General features: G+C 47.6%; 12 protein-coding genes across 12 annotated transcripts; 9 read left to right on the top strand and 3 right to left on the bottom strand.

Moving 5' to 3' along the window:
- Positions 1-15: 15 nt before the first annotated feature.
- HPODL_04821 (5'-3' exoribonuclease 2) lies at positions 16-2,919 on the top strand (the record flags this gene model as incomplete). The annotated part of the gene is made up of 1 exon (XM_014081172.1): positions 16-2,919. One exon carries the CDS (start codon positions 16-18, stop codon positions 2,917-2,919), a length of 2,904 nt encoding a protein of 967 aa, XP_013936647.1.
- A 150-nt stretch (positions 2,920-3,069) lies between these two features.
- HPODL_04820 (uncharacterized protein) lies at positions 3,070-3,909 on the top strand (the record flags this gene model as incomplete). Its single annotated transcript, XM_014081171.1, has 1 exon — positions 3,070-3,909. The coding sequence occupies one exon, from the start codon at positions 3,070-3,072 to the stop codon at positions 3,907-3,909; it is 840 nt and encodes a 279-aa protein (XP_013936646.1).
- Positions 3,910-3,935: 26 nt separating this feature from the next.
- HPODL_04819 (MNN2 Alpha-1 2-mannosyltransferase) lies at positions 3,936-5,684 on the bottom strand (the record flags this gene model as incomplete). Its single annotated transcript, XM_014081170.1, has 1 exon — positions 3,936-5,684. The coding sequence occupies one exon, from the start codon at positions 5,682-5,684 to the stop codon at positions 3,936-3,938; it is 1,749 nt and encodes a 582-aa protein (XP_013936645.1).
- Positions 5,685-5,968: 284 nt separating this feature from the next.
- Positions 5,969-7,621, bottom strand: HPODL_04818 (crossover junction endonuclease MUS81; the record flags this gene model as incomplete). The annotated part of the gene is made up of 1 exon (XM_014081169.1): positions 5,969-7,621. One exon carries the CDS (start codon positions 7,619-7,621, stop codon positions 5,969-5,971), a length of 1,653 nt encoding a protein of 550 aa, XP_013936644.1.
- A 62-nt stretch (positions 7,622-7,683) lies between these two features.
- HPODL_04817 (Mitogen-activated protein kinase-binding protein 1) lies at positions 7,684-10,344 on the top strand (the record flags this gene model as incomplete). Its single annotated transcript, XM_014081168.1, has 1 exon — positions 7,684-10,344. One exon carries the CDS (start codon positions 7,684-7,686, stop codon positions 10,342-10,344), a length of 2,661 nt encoding a protein of 886 aa, XP_013936643.1.
- An 8-nt stretch (positions 10,345-10,352) lies between these two features.
- On the bottom strand, positions 10,353-10,775 carry HPODL_04816 (uncharacterized protein; the record flags this gene model as incomplete). Its single annotated transcript, XM_014081167.1, has 1 exon — positions 10,353-10,775. One exon carries the CDS (start codon positions 10,773-10,775, stop codon positions 10,353-10,355), a length of 423 nt encoding a protein of 140 aa, XP_013936642.1.
- A 54-nt stretch (positions 10,776-10,829) lies between these two features.
- HPODL_04815 (PX domain-containing protein YPT35) lies at positions 10,830-11,306 on the top strand (the record flags this gene model as incomplete). Its single annotated transcript, XM_014081166.1, has 1 exon — positions 10,830-11,306. One exon carries the CDS (start codon positions 10,830-10,832, stop codon positions 11,304-11,306), a length of 477 nt encoding a protein of 158 aa, XP_013936641.1.
- A 252-nt stretch (positions 11,307-11,558) lies between these two features.
- HPODL_04814 (Thioredoxin reductase 1) lies at positions 11,559-12,518 on the top strand (the record flags this gene model as incomplete). Its single annotated transcript, XM_014081165.1, has 1 exon — positions 11,559-12,518. One exon carries the CDS (start codon positions 11,559-11,561, stop codon positions 12,516-12,518), a length of 960 nt encoding a protein of 319 aa, XP_013936640.1.
- A 98-nt stretch (positions 12,519-12,616) lies between these two features.
- HPODL_04813 (GTPase) lies at positions 12,617-13,234 on the top strand (the record flags this gene model as incomplete). The annotated part of the gene is made up of 1 exon (XM_014081164.1): positions 12,617-13,234. The coding sequence occupies one exon, from the start codon at positions 12,617-12,619 to the stop codon at positions 13,232-13,234; it is 618 nt and encodes a 205-aa protein (XP_013936639.1).
- Positions 13,235-13,264: 30 nt separating this feature from the next.
- On the top strand, positions 13,265-13,957 carry HPODL_04812 (Anaphase-promoting complex subunit 10; the record flags this gene model as incomplete). Its single annotated transcript, XM_014081163.1, has 1 exon — positions 13,265-13,957. The coding sequence occupies one exon, from the start codon at positions 13,265-13,267 to the stop codon at positions 13,955-13,957; it is 693 nt and encodes a 230-aa protein (XP_013936638.1).
- A 56-nt stretch (positions 13,958-14,013) lies between these two features.
- On the top strand, positions 14,014-14,732 carry HPODL_04811 (uncharacterized protein; the record flags this gene model as incomplete). Its single annotated transcript, XM_014081162.1, has 2 exons — positions 14,014-14,107; positions 14,143-14,732. 2 exons carry the CDS (start codon positions 14,014-14,016, stop codon positions 14,730-14,732), a joined length of 684 nt encoding a protein of 227 aa, XP_013936637.1.
- A 100-nt stretch (positions 14,733-14,832) lies between these two features.
- On the top strand, positions 14,833-16,755 carry HPODL_04810 (putative aldehyde dehydrogenase-like protein; the record flags this gene model as incomplete). Its single annotated transcript, XM_014081161.1, has 1 exon — positions 14,833-16,755. The coding sequence occupies one exon, from the start codon at positions 14,833-14,835 to the stop codon at positions 16,753-16,755; it is 1,923 nt and encodes a 640-aa protein (XP_013936636.1).
- Positions 16,756-16,771: the final 16 nt, after the last annotated feature.

Here is a 16,771-nt window from a genome sequence, read left to right as displayed (position 1 = left end):
CACAAAGAAGTCAATATGGGTGTTCCTGCGCTTTTCAGATGGCTTTCGCGTAAATATCCCAAAATTATCTCACCGGTGATAGAAGAAGAGCCAATAGTGGTGGGTGATGTGGAACAGCCCGTCCAGTACTCCAATCCGAATCCTAATGGAGAGCTGGATAATCTGTATTTGGACATGAACGGTATTGTTCACCCGTGTTCCCACCCAGAAAATAAGCCCCCTCCAGAAACGGAAGCAGAGATGATGGTGGAGATTTTCAGATACACGGATCGTGTGCTCAATATGGCTCGTCCACGTAAATTGCTCATGATCGCCGTTGACGGCGTTGCTCCTCGTGCAAAGATGAACCAGCAGCGGTCTAGACGGTTCCGTTCGGCCAGAGATGCGGCCCTGGCACAGGAGGAGTTGGAACGGCAGATTCAGGAGAGAGAAATGCGAGGTGAGGAAATAGACCTCGCTATCAAGGGAAAGAAATCGTGGGACTCAAACTCGATTACTCCTGGCACACCGTTCATGGATATTCTTGCGCGTTCGCTTCGATACTGGGTGGCATACAAACTTGCCAACGATCCTGGATGGGCAAGCTTGCAAGTGATTATCAGTGACGCCACAGTGCCTGGAGAAGGAGAGCACAAGATCATGAACTTTATCAGATCTCAGAGATCGGACCCAGAATACAACCCGAACACCACACATTGCATCTATGGATTGGATGCCGATTTGATTTTCCTGGGTCTGGCCACCCACGAACCTCATTTCAAAGTTCTCCGTGAGGACGTGTTTGCAAAGGACCAAGCTCAAAGACAGCTGAAACTAGCCGATCAAGTGAACATGGACGAAGCCACGCGACAGAGACTTTTGGCTGCAGATCAGAAAAAGCCGTTTTTGTGGCTTCATGTGAGCATATTACGAGAATATCTCGAAGTTGAGTTAAACATCCCTCGCTTGTCATTCAATTTTGATCTGGAACGTGCCATTGACGACTGGGTTTTCATGTGTTTCTTTGTTGGTAACGATTTCTTGCCACATTTGCCGTCTTTAGACGTTCGAGACAACGGTATCGACATCCTCGTGGACATTTGGAAACGTGTTTTGCCAAGCATGAAAGATTACTTGACCTGTGATGGAAAGCTTAATTTGGAAGGTGTTGAAACTCTGATGAGCCATTTGGCGCAAAAGGAAGACGAAATTTTCCGTAAGCGGTATGAAGGCGAGAGACGCAGAGAAGAGAACGACAAACGGCGTAAGTTGGAACGGGAACAGACTAACGCCGTTAAGAACCAGCTACTCAAAACGGTCACCAAGGGCAAGGAAAAAGCACCAATAATGCCTACACAAAATATGACTCTGACAAGTCTAACAACAGGCGAGACCGCTGGAGGATTGAAGATGACGAACAGCGAGATCGTTCAAAACATCAACACTATTTCCAAAGCCAACGCTGCAAACAAGAATGTTGCAGATATTCTCAAAAAGGCGTTGTTCAATAATACTGAAGCTAACGGAAACGCCAGCGCTGTAAGCGTTGTCAAAGAAGCCGAGATTGAGGAGCAGGAACCGATTGATGTTTCTGAGAAAAAGAGATCGGCGTCGGCTGCCTTCAACTCCGACTCTGAGCAGTCAGATGCTGAAGTGATAGATACGACTGACTCTATCCGTCTCTGGGAACCGGGCTACAAAACAAGATATTACCAGCAGAAGTTTGAGACCACCGATGCCGAGGAAATAGAAAAGATCAGAAAAGACATGGTTCGATGCTATGTTGAGGGAATATCCTGGGCACTATTGTACTATTTCCAAGGATGTCCCTCGTGGAACTGGTACTATCCGTACCATTATGCCCCATTTGCTGCTGATTTCACAAATCTGTCTGATATCAAAGTTGAATTTAAACAGGGAACACCTTTTAGGCCATTTGAGCAATTGATGAGTGTTCTTCCTGCTGCATCAGGCCACAATCTCCCGGAGGTTTTCAGACCTCTGATGTCTGAGCCTCATTCAGAAATCATTGACTTCTATCCTACGGATTTCAAAATCGATATGAATGGTGCCAAAATGGCCTGGCAGGGCATATGCTTGCTTCCATTTATTGACGAGACTCGTTTGCTCAAGACAGTGCGCGAAAAGTACTCCGAGCTGACCGAGTATGAAATCGAACGCAATACCAACCGCAATGAGGTGCTATTTCTAGGTCGCAAAAACAAGTACTTTGATAAGTTCTTGAAGTTTTACGAAACGAAAAACAAGGAGGAGATATACATTCATGCTCGCAAAACCGGATTGGCAGGAAAGGTGTTCATCATGGACAAATTCGACCCCAAGGGAACACTTAAATATGAACTGGACGTGGCGACAGATCAATATTTCGATATCTCTAACGATACTTATTTGGCCATGGAGTATAGATTGCCAGCCAAGGTGAACAGTAAGTCCATGCTTTTGGCCGGGTATAGACCTCATCTGAAACTTTTGACGCAGCAGGATAAGGACCAGATCGTGTACAGCTCCAACAAGTTTTACAGAAACAATAGGAACTTCCAAGCCAGGAACGACATCGACTACAAGCCTCATATTGGCCCTCATGGAGACACAATGTATACGATGCGTGTTGGCGGATACAAAAGTTTCATCCACATGTATCAGGAGCAGGCTCAAAGTCAGGCTTATCAGCCTCCGGCACAAAATAGTTATCAGAACCAGGGATATAATAATTACCAGAATCAGGGATACAATAATTACCAAAACCAGGGATACAACAACTACAATCAAGGCTACAATCGTGGTTACAACAACTACAACAATCAGAATTACAACAATGCAAACTACAACAATTACCAAGGCTACGGACAGAGACAGAACCAAGGTCAGTATTACAACGAGTTCCAAAGACGGCCTAATAGAGGAAACAGCCGGTGGTGAGCGTTAGTATGTAAGGAGTAAGTTAGGCGGAGAACATGTATCGCAGATAGAGTCAGTGTAGCACTAACGTTGAGAACCATATGTAATTCTAAATACACCTCAAACCATTTTATTTGTGATTTACCGAGAATATTATCAATTGAACCGCTCATGAATAAAGTGCAAAATTACCAGCAATTGGCTCGCCATTTTGAGGGTATATCCCGCATTGTGAGTGATTGGGACGACACAATTACAGCCAAGGACACCATTGCGGTTATATTTGATGTCCTTGGGAAAAATGCCGAGTTTGGATTTGACTATTTCTTTAAACTATACATGGACAGCTTTAACAGGTTTCAGAACGAAGTGTTGCCGGGAAAATCATATAGTTTGCGCGACTGTCTTGAGAGGGAAATAATGTATCAGAAAGCTATCAAAGAAAGCGAAAAAAGCTCCATCAATGAAGCGGTTCGCCTAGCTGTTTTTCGAGGCATAGGAAAGTCAACTTTTGAGAACTTGGTCAATAAAATACCCATAAGAACCGGATTTGAGAATTTTTACAGCCACCTGTGCAACACTAACATACATTTCAGTGTTTTAAGCATCAATTGGACTGGATTGATGATCGCCAAGTATTTTGCATCATTCAAAAAACAGCCGGATCAGATACTAGTTAACGAGTTTGAATTTGATTCCAACGATATATGCACAGGAAATGTCGTGACAGACATAGATATTCGCACAGGCTACGATAAATTGGTACTCACCAAAGAACTTGTTGGGAATGATAGAGCCATATACGTGGGCGACTCCTCCACAGACGTCCTGAGCATGATTTACTGTGATAAAGCTATCATTATCAAGGGTGGCTCGGCCAGTAAGGCGCTTTGTCGGCTTGGCTACAAGGTGTACAGTATCAACGACGAGATCAGCGAGAGAGAGGCCAAGTTTGTCAAATATCTTGAAATCGACGATTGGAACGATCTGCTACAAATTTTGAAAAATTAACGTATCTGAATTATGACTGGCTTCTATTAATTTGTGGTGCTTTTCAAAAATTCCAGATGCTCTTTGATTTCAGCGCAAAGCTCGTCATGATCTATATCGCGGTCAGAAAAAAGCTTTGGATGCAAATTAAGGTCACAGATGTAAAACTTCATGTTCTCCCATTGCACCCGTTCAAAATCAAAGCCCAGTGCTTCCAGATACCCTGTTCCATAGAGTCGCTCACGCTTACCTGTTTTTGGGTCGTAGATGACCTCATCCACTTTGAGAGACCATGGATCGAGCTTAGGGAAGTTGGAGTGCAAGAAAAGCAGCTTGGGAACTTCATCCACATGCTCAAAAGTATTCTCATATTTTTTGTACAGTTCGTAATCCTCGTGACAGTTGAACTGTCCCATCGCACTTCCTGTAAATTCATGATTGACCCATCTTCCAATACTCTTGATAATTTTCTTGACCTGGTAAAATGACTTTTTCAGCACATGAGCAGCAGCAATAAATGTCTCCTTGTCTCCCTCGCCATCTGATCCTTGCGAAAGAAGAGGATAGTAATGATTTGGACCATACATGTTGTAGTAGAGTGCAAGAAGCATGACCTTCGAATGTGTTTTTTTGGAGAGCATCAGTTGGCCAGACTCGCTCGAAGGATCCGGGATGGCTCCCTTGAGTTGATGCAAAGGAGGAGGCTGGTCTGGCGGAGAATTGGGAACTGTATATTTTCCATACTCTTGGAACCCATGACTGACCCGATGGCTCTCATCGATTTCGATGTTGACGATGTCGTAAAATGCAGGAGCAGTGGACCGTTTCCAATAATCGGGCCAGATGACCATACCCGTGCTGGTGAATGGCTCCGTCTCGAACAAGTGGTCCGGCGCATGCAAAGGTGTATTATCTGCGTCTAGCAGCAGCACATTTTCAAAGCTCGATAGCATCAGTGCCAGAGCCTTGTACTGATATCCGAAAAATGAGAATCTTTCACTGATTTGCTCTCCCAGCTGCTTTGGCATGTATATACATTTGGCATCCAGAGCTGGAAAAATCGTGGTACACAAATCAACTTCGTATTCGTCCAGTTTCGGGATCAGAACTTCAACAGGTAACTTGGACCCGACAGATCTAAGGGTTTTAATCGAAAGCAAAGCTAGCCAATTAAATTTTCCTCCTCCAACGTACACCACGCCGTTTCCGGAGTAAAGGCCAATAGGATACGTGTCCGGGAGATTTCGAGTGACAAATGAATGGCTTTTCTTCATTGAGTTTATCTCACTTCGACTTAGCTGCAAAAACCCGGAAAGATATTCTTTTGACAACGATGGGCCATCGCCCATCACTTCGTAACCTGCGTGATATATTCTTTCCGTGGACTTGTACTTCGTCAGAGGTGATACCCTGGGCTTGCCTTTGTCCAACACGTTAAACACTGACTTGAAGAACGTATGGCCTAGTTCCAACCTAAGGCCCCTTGGATCATCAGGAGATGGCTGGTTGATGATTCGCATCTTCTCGCGGTCCTCGACACTAAGGTTGTCATAGACACTCTCATGAGTTTTCTTTTTTTGGGCCAACAACTCCTTGGCAGTTTTCTTGGAAGTCGACCCCCGGGCCACGTCGTCGTTCACAACAATTGCATTGCTCCCAGCTACCCTTTCATTATTTTCCAGAAAAAACGATCGTATCACAAGAAACAAGAGCACAGATGCAGCGCATGCAAGTATCACAGAGGTGCGAACTCTTTGTTTTGTTCGATATTTGAGGTTTGTCCTCGTTATCCACATTGATTGCTATTTCTTATACCATCCAACTATTGAACAACTTTGACAGTTATTTGACACCTTTTTATACACAGCTCACTCCGGAAAACACAATTGGAAAAAGTAAGAACAATTTCTATTTGAATGTCTGTCTTTTACGCCCAATTGTTTTGGTGCTTGAGTCCAGCTGCGTACCTTTCCAGTTTTAGAGATAATATCTCTATGTCTTTTGTTTTGTTTTCTGATAAATGTTTATTGGAATTTTTTTAGGCTCTGGTGTACAGTTGTTAACCTTGTTTTCCTTAACCTTATTTTCCCCAGACCTCGTAGATCTTCGAGCTCAGGGCCGCCCCTATTTTGCGGTTACCAACTTGGTTTTTGAGGGCGTCGTGAATCATGCGCGATTTGTCGTCAGTGTAGTTTGCATAGCTGTCAATTAGGTTTTTTGGCGTTCCGTAGTGCAGCTGGATGGCTATCGCCTTATCCAGAGACACACCCTTGATAGTCATGAGCATCCTTATGAAAATTTCTCTGACCGAGACCATGTTGGATTTTGAGAGCAGCGACTGGAACGTAACAAAGTTGTATACGCATTGAAATTCTGGGTTATCGGCAGAAACTCGTGATAATAACTGACCGTACTCATGCTGCGATTTTAGGTCTCGAGGTTCCAGAACGAGCAGCGATTGGTGTTTATAAAATTTCTGGATTCTCTTGGAAAGGGACGCGAGCGTCGAAACAGTGTCGTCACTGTCCTTTGTCCTTTTGACATGAAAACGGGAGTTTGTGATGCACATGGAGATGCACGTCTGGATAGCGTCGCTAAAGCGAGAGACGTCACTGGACATTTGTTCTTCCACCACATAAAATATGGTCCTGATGCCCGTTCTTAGCAGGCGCGATTTCTGCTCGAAAAAGCGCCCGTCCTTAATAGAGGACGCAAAATCGTCAAGTCTTTTGCGCTCAAAAATAAAGTCTAAAACGGCCTCCTTACCAGACTCCTTATGACGGGCCACCCAGACGCCGTCGCCGACTGTCAGAGCACGCACCGAGGTCGTAATTCCATGGCCGAGCAGCTGGTCAGAGAAAAAATCGCGCTCCTCGCGAGACCGCACCTCTCTGTTATCCAGTATCAGCTCTATCTCGTAACTTCCGCCGTTCCATATTTCGTGAGGAACGTTTTCGACATTTGCTGGTTGGCCAGCTTTTTTCGCCAAGGGAGGTATCCATGTGTCTATGCGCTCGACATCGACCATTCTGTCCTCTGTGCGCTTCAAAATTGGCGAGCTATCGACTCCGTCCTGACTTTCGTTCTTCTGTTCTTCCTCGACTGCTTTCAAAATCTGAGCCACCTCGACCCCGGTTTCCGTTAGGAAATAGTACACCGGGTGTCCGCGTGACTGCACGTACTCGTTTTTCTCTAGAGTCTTGATGCTCCCCCAGGCAGAGTAGAATTGTCCCGTGCTAGGGTTGGCAGTGAAGCTTGTAGAACAGTATTGTGCGGCATGCTTGATGATCTCGTCTTTCGTTAGCCCGTCACAGCCTGGATCATGCACATAGAGAGCCAATAGAATTGCATAGCCGCCTGTGTTGCGTTGCGGGATGTATTTGCGCGCAGACTTCAGTTGCCGTCGTTTTTTAGTGCCCTCTGAGTCTTTCTCAGAACTCCGTTTTTTGCCTGCTTTTTCGGGCTCTTCTTCTTGCTGGTCGTCTGGTAGCTCGTATCCGTGCTCCTCGCAGTACTCCTGTAGCCGTTTGCGCATGGTCGCCACCATTTTGTCGCCTATAAACCGAAGACTCCTCAGCTGGGAGGGCAGACGAACCATCATGGGACACTGTTTGACGCTCTGAACAGCTCTCATATACGTGAAAGCAAGTCTGGAGCCCGCATGCTGGTGCTTCCGGAGCTCTTCCTCTATCCAAAGAACATACAAATGTTTGATGTCCTGGGGCAGTTCCATCGACGCGTAGCTTATGTAAGGGTAAATAAAAATAAAAAAATATAAACAATTGTTGATCTATCATGAGCGAGCTCACCATAGAAAAAATATACGGCACGTCGTCCGAGACTCCAGCCCAATTTGTTGCGCAGGATGATTATATTGCGTACACTGCCAGCGGCGGCGTTGTGGTGTGCAAAGTCGACAAAGAATTGAAGGTACAGTGGCAGAAGTTCTTTTGTGCCAATAATGTGCTGGTAGCACCAAAAACAAGCAAAGTCGATGAGTACGGGTTTCCGCTTGGTGGAGACCCGGAACTGATTTCCCGTGATGGCTCTCTGACCGCTGAGGAGTCAAGAGATAATCTGTACGAGTCTCCTAGCGCCCGAACTCTCAAGATACGCAAGTCTGACGATACCGGTTCGTCCCCTCTGGCCAACAAAGTGAGGTCTATCAACTGCATTGCCATTTCTCCCGATAAGAAGCTGCTTGCTGTGGGAGAAGTTGGCTATCAGCCGCGGATCCTGGTGTATTCTCTTGCAAGAAACTGTTCGTGCCGTCCAAGTTACATCATTCAGGAACACCAGTTTGGAATCAACTCGCTTTGTTTCTCCACAGACTCTAAAAGGCTGTGCTCGCTGGGATTGGTGAATGACGGGTTCTTGATCGTGTGGAAGTTCACTAATAAACGCTTTGTGTTCAGGGGAAGTAACAAGTGCTCCTCGATCGTCAACAAGCTATTCTGGCACGATGACCATATCATCACCATCGGACTGCGCCACATTAAGGTCTGGAGAGAGGATGTGGCCCGGGCGGGCACTATTTTAAAGGGAAGAAATGTGCTGTTGAAGAACTTCCTCAATTCGAACTTCATTGACATTGACTGTCTCAACTTCTCGGAGCTCATTGTGATGTCTGATCAAGGCGATCTCGGAATCATTAACTTGGACGACGAGTCCATTGTTCTCCGCAAAATATACCAATTGCCATCAGACACCAATCAGTTCAAAATCGACCATATCCACGAGGACGTGATAATAGGCGGCAAGGAGCTCAACATTATACCCTTGAACGAGGTGTTTACCGCTCCTATCAATGATACCATCCGTCCAACTCCAAGTTCACCAACCAAAATTGTCAAGCGGTCGGGAATAATGGCATTGCAACCGTTGTTCGATTTCAAGACCCTGGTATATCTGCAAGACGAACAAATTCTTTACGTGGACTTGTTGGAGACAGGAAGTCCAAAAGTTTTGATCAGCTCGCTGGCTTCGAAACTGAACGGATTGAAGCGCTGTTTCAACGGTGAAATACTTCTCTGGACCAAAGATGGTATAGTGAAACGGTTGGAAAATAAAGAGTTTGTCTTGCTTCATTCTATCACTCTGCCTCCTGGAGACTTGCTTGATAATGCGCTGAGCGCTTTAGATTGCAGCAGTCAGGATCTTGTACTAGGTGATAGGTTTGGCACCCTGGTCTTCCTGCAAAAAAGAGAAGACTTCATCAAAGGGTACAGAGAATCAATAAGAGTGCGTGCCCATGAGTCCAGCATCAATGACATCGTAATGTTCACGATAGCGGAGTATGCATTTGCCGCATCCTGTTCCCGCGACAGAACCATTCAGTTATTCATGAAGAAAGGGTCAGACGGCTGGGCATTGTTCCAAACCCTGACTGTCCACAAAGGAAATGTTATTAAGATGCTATTTACAAAAAATATGCTTATTGCATTGTCATCTGACCGCACTCTTTCTGTCCACAAGCTTGAAATCAAGGATGAAGGCCCTGTTCTTGTTCAGGAGAAAATCATCTCTATCAAGACTTCAGCTATGACGTTTGGTGTCACCCCTGAGGAGCTGGTTGTTGCCACAAATGACAAAAACATAATTATTTACAGCCTGACCACATTTGAATATCTCAGGTCCATGAAACTGTTCAACAAGAATTTTGACCCACTTCAGGTGGACAACTTCGAGATTCACGATGGCCTGATGTTCACCTCGTCTCCTGACAAATGTATCCGTTTATTTCAGTTCAAAGATGGAAAATTGCTGAGCTCCCAATGGGGCCATTCCGAGACAATCATCGGTTTGCTATTTGACAGCAATTCGAAAACTGTTATGACTGCAAGCCACGACGGATGCATGTTCAGCTGGACGCTCGGCAGTGGGATCTCGGGCTCTGACTCGCTGTTTTCATCGCCGCTTACATCCAGCAACACTCAAGATCTTGTGTCGCCGCCTAAGGTTGTGAGGAAGATTGTTTCCAGACCGGATCTGACCCCTATGAAACCCAGCGTTCAGAACAAACCGTCCAAATCGCCTTCCACAGTGCTGCCTGCTGCCAAGCTATCAGCCAACGACTCGCCAACTTTCACCCGCACTCCCTCTGTGTGCTCCGCCAAACAAGCTCGCTCCGCCTCCTCGCGCTCAGATGTCTCACCCACTTCCAACGTACGCTCTCGTTTGGCCGGGATGAGACTGGACAAGCCCAAGCCCGAATCTGCATCAGACATAGCCGACAAGATCGTGATGGACTTGCGCAGGCTGCAAGCGAGACTCCTTGACGAGGACGAGATCGACCCTTCTGTGGCCGACCGTATGCGCGTTCAAATGAACAACACCATGAAACTGCTTCCTGGCCATGACGAAAATCTCCTGGATCAGTATGGCTCAGTGTTGGTCAACAAGCTGGTGGATGCACTTAGAAAGGAGCGCGACAAGGAGAACTTGGAGAATGTATAGCCGATGTATTATTTTTTAATGTTTCTCAACGCCTTTTCCATGCTTCTTCCTATGGCCTCGTCCTTCTGTAGCTCTTTATAATGTAGCTGTTGGTCTTTGAGCTGGGCGAGTTGTTGAATTCTCTCTATTCTCATTTTATCCTCGACCAATTCCTCCAGCGAGGGTGGCCTTAGCCGTGTATATCTAAGCCACTGCAGCCATTGGACAGGGATGTTTTCGTAGTAATCGACAATGAATTCCTGCGGTTTATATGGCTGGTAAAGTCTGCGGGGTCGAATGCCCTTTTTGCGCTCGACAAAGAACTCCCAATACGTATTCCCGGTCAGATCGTAACCAACGAAGAACTTCTTTCTCAATGGAATTGTTCTCAGAGACTTCCATTTATAATACAATTGTTTCCACAAGGGTATCAATTTGTTGATTTGATCCATCGTGAAATGGAAATAATTTACCCCAAATTATTTTTTTTAACTTATCAGTTTGGCATGTCAGATGAGCACACTCATTTGGACCAGAATTTGGGCGAACTGACAAAATTGGTGCCTCATCCAATTACACTGCAAAACAACTCCAACGAGCAGCTGTTTGCTAGCGATTCGGTCTGGTGCGCAAACTGTACGATTGCAGAGCCAACAATAATTCAAGGAATAAACGGAGGGAAGTATGCGTTGTGGACAATCGAGTTCGAGACGGTGCGAGGTGCTCGGTTCAAGATCCGCAAACGATATAACGATTTTGACGAGCTGAGAAACAAGCTCGAAAAGTACACGGGAAAAACGGAACTGCCCAAGTTTCCTCCACGATCCGGCCTGTTTCAGGACAGATTCGATCCTGCGTTTCTGGAGAGTCGTCGCAAATCTCTGGAATACTGGCTGAGCAGCGTGGTTTTGAATCCAGCCATCTGCTGTCGAAAAGAGGTGAAGGAGTTTGTTCTGGGCAAAAAATTGATTAGCGAAAACTGATGGGGCCAGCCAGTACATCCCCATTACGCATGCAACGGTGCTGGCCACAGACGTTTGTAATATTACCTAATACATCATTTGATAGAGTGCTCTGGGCCATCCGATAAAATCTTGCACCGCCACGCCCCGCCACCGATCTAGATGTTTCGCGGATTACAAATATTTGAAATACATGAAAAGTATTTAAGGTATTGCATGTTCCTTTCTCTTAGACGGTTAAATACATCCTTTCAATTTATCAAGCAAACAAGAATGGTTCATAACAAAGTGACAATCATTGGCTCTGGCCCAGCAGCCCACACCGCTGCCATCTATCTAGCTCGTGCAGAAATGAAGCCGGTGTTGTACGAAGGTATGATGGCCAACGGTATCGCTGCTGGAGGACAACTGACCACCACCACCGACATTGAGAATTTCCCAGGATTTCCAGAGGGCATCAATGGCAGCAAGCTGATGGAGCAAATGAGAGCTCAGTCGGAGAGATTCGGCACCGAAATCATTACAGAGACCATTTCCAAGGTTGACTTCTCTTCGAGGCCGTTCAAACTGTGGACCGAGTTCAACGAGGACGCTGAGCCAATCACCACCGACGCCGTTGTGATTGCCACCGGTGCCTCTGCCAAGAGACTCCATCTGCCAGGAGAAGAGACCTACTGGCAACAGGGTATCTCTGCCTGTGCTGTTTGCGACGGTGCAGTTCCTATCTTCAGAAACAAGCCTTTGGCTGTTGTTGGAGGTGGAGACTCTGCCTGTGAGGAGGCATTGTTCTTGACCAAGTACGGGTCCAAGGTGTACCTGCTTGTGAGAAAGGACCACTTGAGAGCTTCGACGATCATGCAGAAGCGTGTGCAGAACAACGAAAAGCTCGAAATCCTGTTCAACACCGTTTCGCTCGAGGCTGTGGGAGACGGCAAGCTTTTGAACGGTCTTAAGATCAAGAATGTCAAGACTAACGAGGAGTCCACTCTGGCTGTGAACGGTCTGTTCTACGCTATCGGACACACTCCAGCCACCAAGATTTTTGAGAACCAGCTTGACACCGATGAGACCGGATACATTAAGACCAAGCCGGGAACTGCCCAGACATCCATCCCTGGTGTCTTTGCCGCTGGTGATGTCCAAGATAAAGTTTACAGACAGGCCATCACCTCTGCAGGAACCGGCTGCATGGCTGCTCTCGAAGCCGAGCACTTCCTTTCTTCGCTGGAATGATAGATTTAGAGCGTTTTGTAGAAAATAACGGATGATAATAAAATGGACGCGTCGATCGACGGTTTTTGTCGTAAAAAATACTCACTTTCTTGTATGCCATGGCCGAAAGGTCTCTCAAGGTGGTTCTTCTAGGAGACCAAGGCGTTGGCAAGACGTCTATCCGCGCGCAGTTTGTGCAGCGGTATTTTGCTAGCAGCTACCGGGCCACTATTGGTGCGAATTTCCTGTCGCATGCCGTCAAAACCAGGGCTGGAGACCAGCTGCAGTTGCAGATCTGGGACACGGCGGGACAAGAAAGGTTCAACGCCATGACGCGAGCGTTCTACCGCGGCGCTGAAATCGCTATTTTGGTCTACGACGTGACCAACGCGCAGTCTTTTTACAGTCTTCGGCGGTGGCTCGACAAGATCCTGGAGCATTGCAACAACCCGCGGCTCCGGATTCTGATCGTGGGCAACAAGACCGACCAGCACGCTCTGCAGCAGATCTCGCGACGGCAGGCTGTAGAGTTTGCACAGAGTCTGCCGGCAGGACTAATCGGCGACGTGAAAACGGACGTTTTAGAGACATCGGCGCGCCGATACCAGGACGTGGAGCGTGTATTCCAGCAGTGCGCGGAAATCGGCCACGAGATCCTGCTGCACTTCGAGCCGATTGATTTTGCGTTCGACCAGATCGATCTGGCACTGCCCAGAAAAAAATACTCCTGCTGCTAGATTAAAAAGCTGAATAAACATTTTGTTCCCATGTCGCGTTTCTCGGACAGCTCTGTGCACCCCGTGCACGAGTCTGAGGACGAGCATTTTGAGGAGGACTCTGTGCACGGCTCCGACTACGAAACAGGCGGCCACTTCAATAACGCGGCCAAGTCCGACGAGGAGGAATTGTTCACCACAGGAATACGCAAGCTCGAACATCTGGGACTGATTGACATCGGTAATCTTGCCGCGTGGGGGGTCTCGACGTACAAACAGGGCTACGGGATCAAGGAGCTGCGCGAAGATTCGCCGTTCAGCTACTGGCAGTCCGATGGCCAGCAGCCACACTTCATCACTATACATTTTACAAAACGAGTGACTGTGCAAAGACTCTCCTTCTACTTTAATTACCAGCTGGACGAGTCGTACACGCCATCTAAAATCCTCGTGCTGGCAGGATCGGGCGAACACGATTTGATGGAGGTATCATCCAAAGAGTTTTTCGAGCCTTCTGGCTGGCAACATATATTCTTCAAAGGTGTTCGGAGCGATAACCTGCTCAAATGCTACCTCATAAAAATATGCTTTCTCTCCAACCATCAGAACGGGAAAGACTCGCATGTGCGCTCAATCAAGGTGTTCAGCCCGCTTTCGGAGAACGCCATGCGTTCCGACATCGACAGCTCGCTCGGCGTCGGGTTCACCAGCATAAAAATGCTCAGCGAAAGCACCATTCGCTGATCTCGCTTATATAATCCCCACACCAAATTTAATATATCTCTGACATTGCTAGGAGAATGGACGATTGCGAAATTCCAGACGGCGAGTACGACCTGCGGGTCGGCCAGGCTCTTGGAGACGCTGACTTGCGGCGCTTTTTTGGAATCAGATGTAAGTATGGGTGCTTGCGTTTGTGCTAATCGTAGACACTTTTCGTCCAGATACTCTGGACTCAAGCGGCGAATCGACGCTTTTGAACTATAACGATGAGTATATTCTGGAGTCATCGGCCAAGGACGGTGTGTCCAAGCTGTTTTTCGAAGGCAAAAGGCCGCCCGCTGGCCACGGACACTCGGATCATGTGTTGATCTACAATGAGACGGCAGGCGAGTTTAGTCTCGAAAGATTGGACTCTGTGGTGAAAATGAGCAAGTCGCGGGAGCCTGAGAAGCTACAGCAGCGGATGAAGACGCTGTTGAGCCAGCATGCCCGTGGCGAGGCGAGAAAAGAGCAGGCTTCTAAGATTAGGAAACCAGCCACTACACCACGGTCACGTCCCCTCTCGGCTCAATCGTTGGCCAAGTCGAGGCAAAAAAGAGAACCATCTACAAGAAATGTACCTGCTCGTTCGTCGAGGCTCTCGAAATCGCAAGAGCCTTTTTCGGAGACCAAACAGCGAGAGTCCGAAAACCGCGATCCGCCGAAATCGGCAGTCTCCGAGGAAGATCTCGAGTTCGACAGGGAGTTTGACGAGGCGCTGGAGGGGCTGGATGATGAAATAAGCGAGGAAGAGTAGCACTGTTGGGAAGCCTGTCCAACAAGTCTGTGATTTTCAGGCTGTGCTCCCGAAGGGTGTGCTCTTTTTTTCTCGTTTAAAAAATAAACACCTTTGCAAAATGGCTTCCAACCTGTCAGTACTGATCTCGCAATTGAACGAGACGCTGTATTCACTGGACTTGACAGACTTGGCAAACCATTGGATTAATTCCTCGAGCGAGTATTACAACGTGCAAAAGGCCCGGGGCACGATATTTCCGATACAGATTTCGCTATCGTTGCTACTCGGCCTGGCCCCGATAATTTTGGTTCTGGCGCGGAAGACACGCAGACGGGTCGAGAAACCGAGTAAGTTTGAGGTCCCAGTCCCCGATGAGGCAAAGCCTAATTGGAAAGGCAAAAGGCTTACACCTGCAGACATTTATCAGCCAGAAGACCCAGCACATATCTACTGCTACTGTCCCGCAACGTCTCAATTTCTGGGCAAATTTCCTGCCCACACGAAACAAGATATAGATGATGCTGTGGAGAAGGCTAAGAATGCACAGATAAGTTTCTATTCCGACCGCGAGTTTGGGGTGAAACGGCGCAAAGTGCTGAGAACCCTGTGCGAGTTCATCCTGCGCAACCAAGAGACCATTGCGCGGGTCGCATGCAGGGACTCGGGGAAAACAATGGTAGACGCGTCCATGGGCGAAATCATGGTCACTCTCGAGAAGATCAACTGGATTCTGGCCAACGGAGAACGTGCATTGCAACCGTCTAGCAGACCGGGCAGTTCCAACCTGTTCATGAAGTACAAAAAAGCAGAAGTTCGCTACGAGCCACTGGGTGTTGTTGGAGCGCTTGTTTCGTGGAATTATCCGTTCCACAATTTGCTGGGTCCTATAGTTGCTGCCATTTTCACCGGTAATGCCATTCTGGTGAAATGCAGCGAGCGAGTCCGCTGGTCATCCGAGTACTATATTTCTGTGGTTAAGGCGGCTCTCAAAGTGTGTGGCGTGGACGAGAACCTGGTCCAGCTCGTGTGTGTGTGGGGAAAGGACGGAGATTTGTTTTCTGGCCATCCTGGACTTTCGCATCTTACATTTATTGGGTCCAGGCCGGTTGCTCAAAAGGTTGTGGCTAAAGCCGGCGAGGCGCTTACGCCCGTGGTAGTGGAGCTGGGTGGCAAGGATGCGGTGGTCATTTGCGAGGATTATCTCAGAAACAAGGGGGTTGATAAAATAGCGTCCATTTTAATGAGAGGAACGTTCCAAAGTGCGGGCCAGAACTGTATCGGGATAGAGCGGGTGATTGTGGCGGGTGACTCAAAGTACTACGAAAAACTGGTGGAAACGTTATCAAATAAGGTGGCCAAGCTACGCATTGGCTCGGATATCGACCAGAGCGAGGAGATCGACATGGGAGCCATGATTATGGGTGGACCCAAATTTGACGAGCTTGAGCAGTGGATATTGGAAGCGGTTGACAGAGGAGCCCGGCTGCTACAGGGAGGGAAACGCTATGTGCACCCCAACTACCCACAGGGCCATTATTTCATGCCCACTCTGATCGTGGATGTTGATCCGGGGTGCACACTAGCCACAAACGAGGTGTTTGGTCCTGTTTTGACAGTTTTGCGAGCCACTTCCGACGACGAGGCTGTGGAGCTGGCGAACTCCACCAGCTACGGGCTCGGATCGTCTGTCTTCAGCACAGACTTCGGCCACGCCGAGGAGCTTACAAAACGTCTCAAGGTCGGAAACGTGGCGATCAACGACTTTGCCACGTTCTACGTGTGCCAGCTTCCTTTCGGCGGTGTCAAGGGTTCTGGATACGGCAAATTCGGTGGCGAGGAGGGACTACGGGGCCTCTGTAACGAGAAGTCCGTGTGCTACGACCGCACGAGCCTGATTTCCACTACCATCCCAAGTGTGGTTGACTATCCGATTGCCAACGGTAAAAAAGCTTGGAAATTTGTTGCGGCCCTCAACCAGGGCGGATACGACCACAGCTGGTGGCAGAAGTGCAAGGCCATCTGGACTCTGGCCACAAGCTGATGTAAAATAGACATAC

This window comes from Ogataea parapolymorpha, chromosome II (genome assembly GCF_000187245.1).
Source record: "Ogataea parapolymorpha DL-1 chromosome II, whole genome shotgun sequence".
Taxonomy (NCBI): Eukaryota; Fungi; Ascomycota; class Pichiomycetes; order Pichiales; family Pichiaceae; genus Ogataea; species Ogataea parapolymorpha.
Note: the sequence above shows the minus strand (reverse complement) of the source record. Positions and strands in the feature narration are given on the sequence as shown.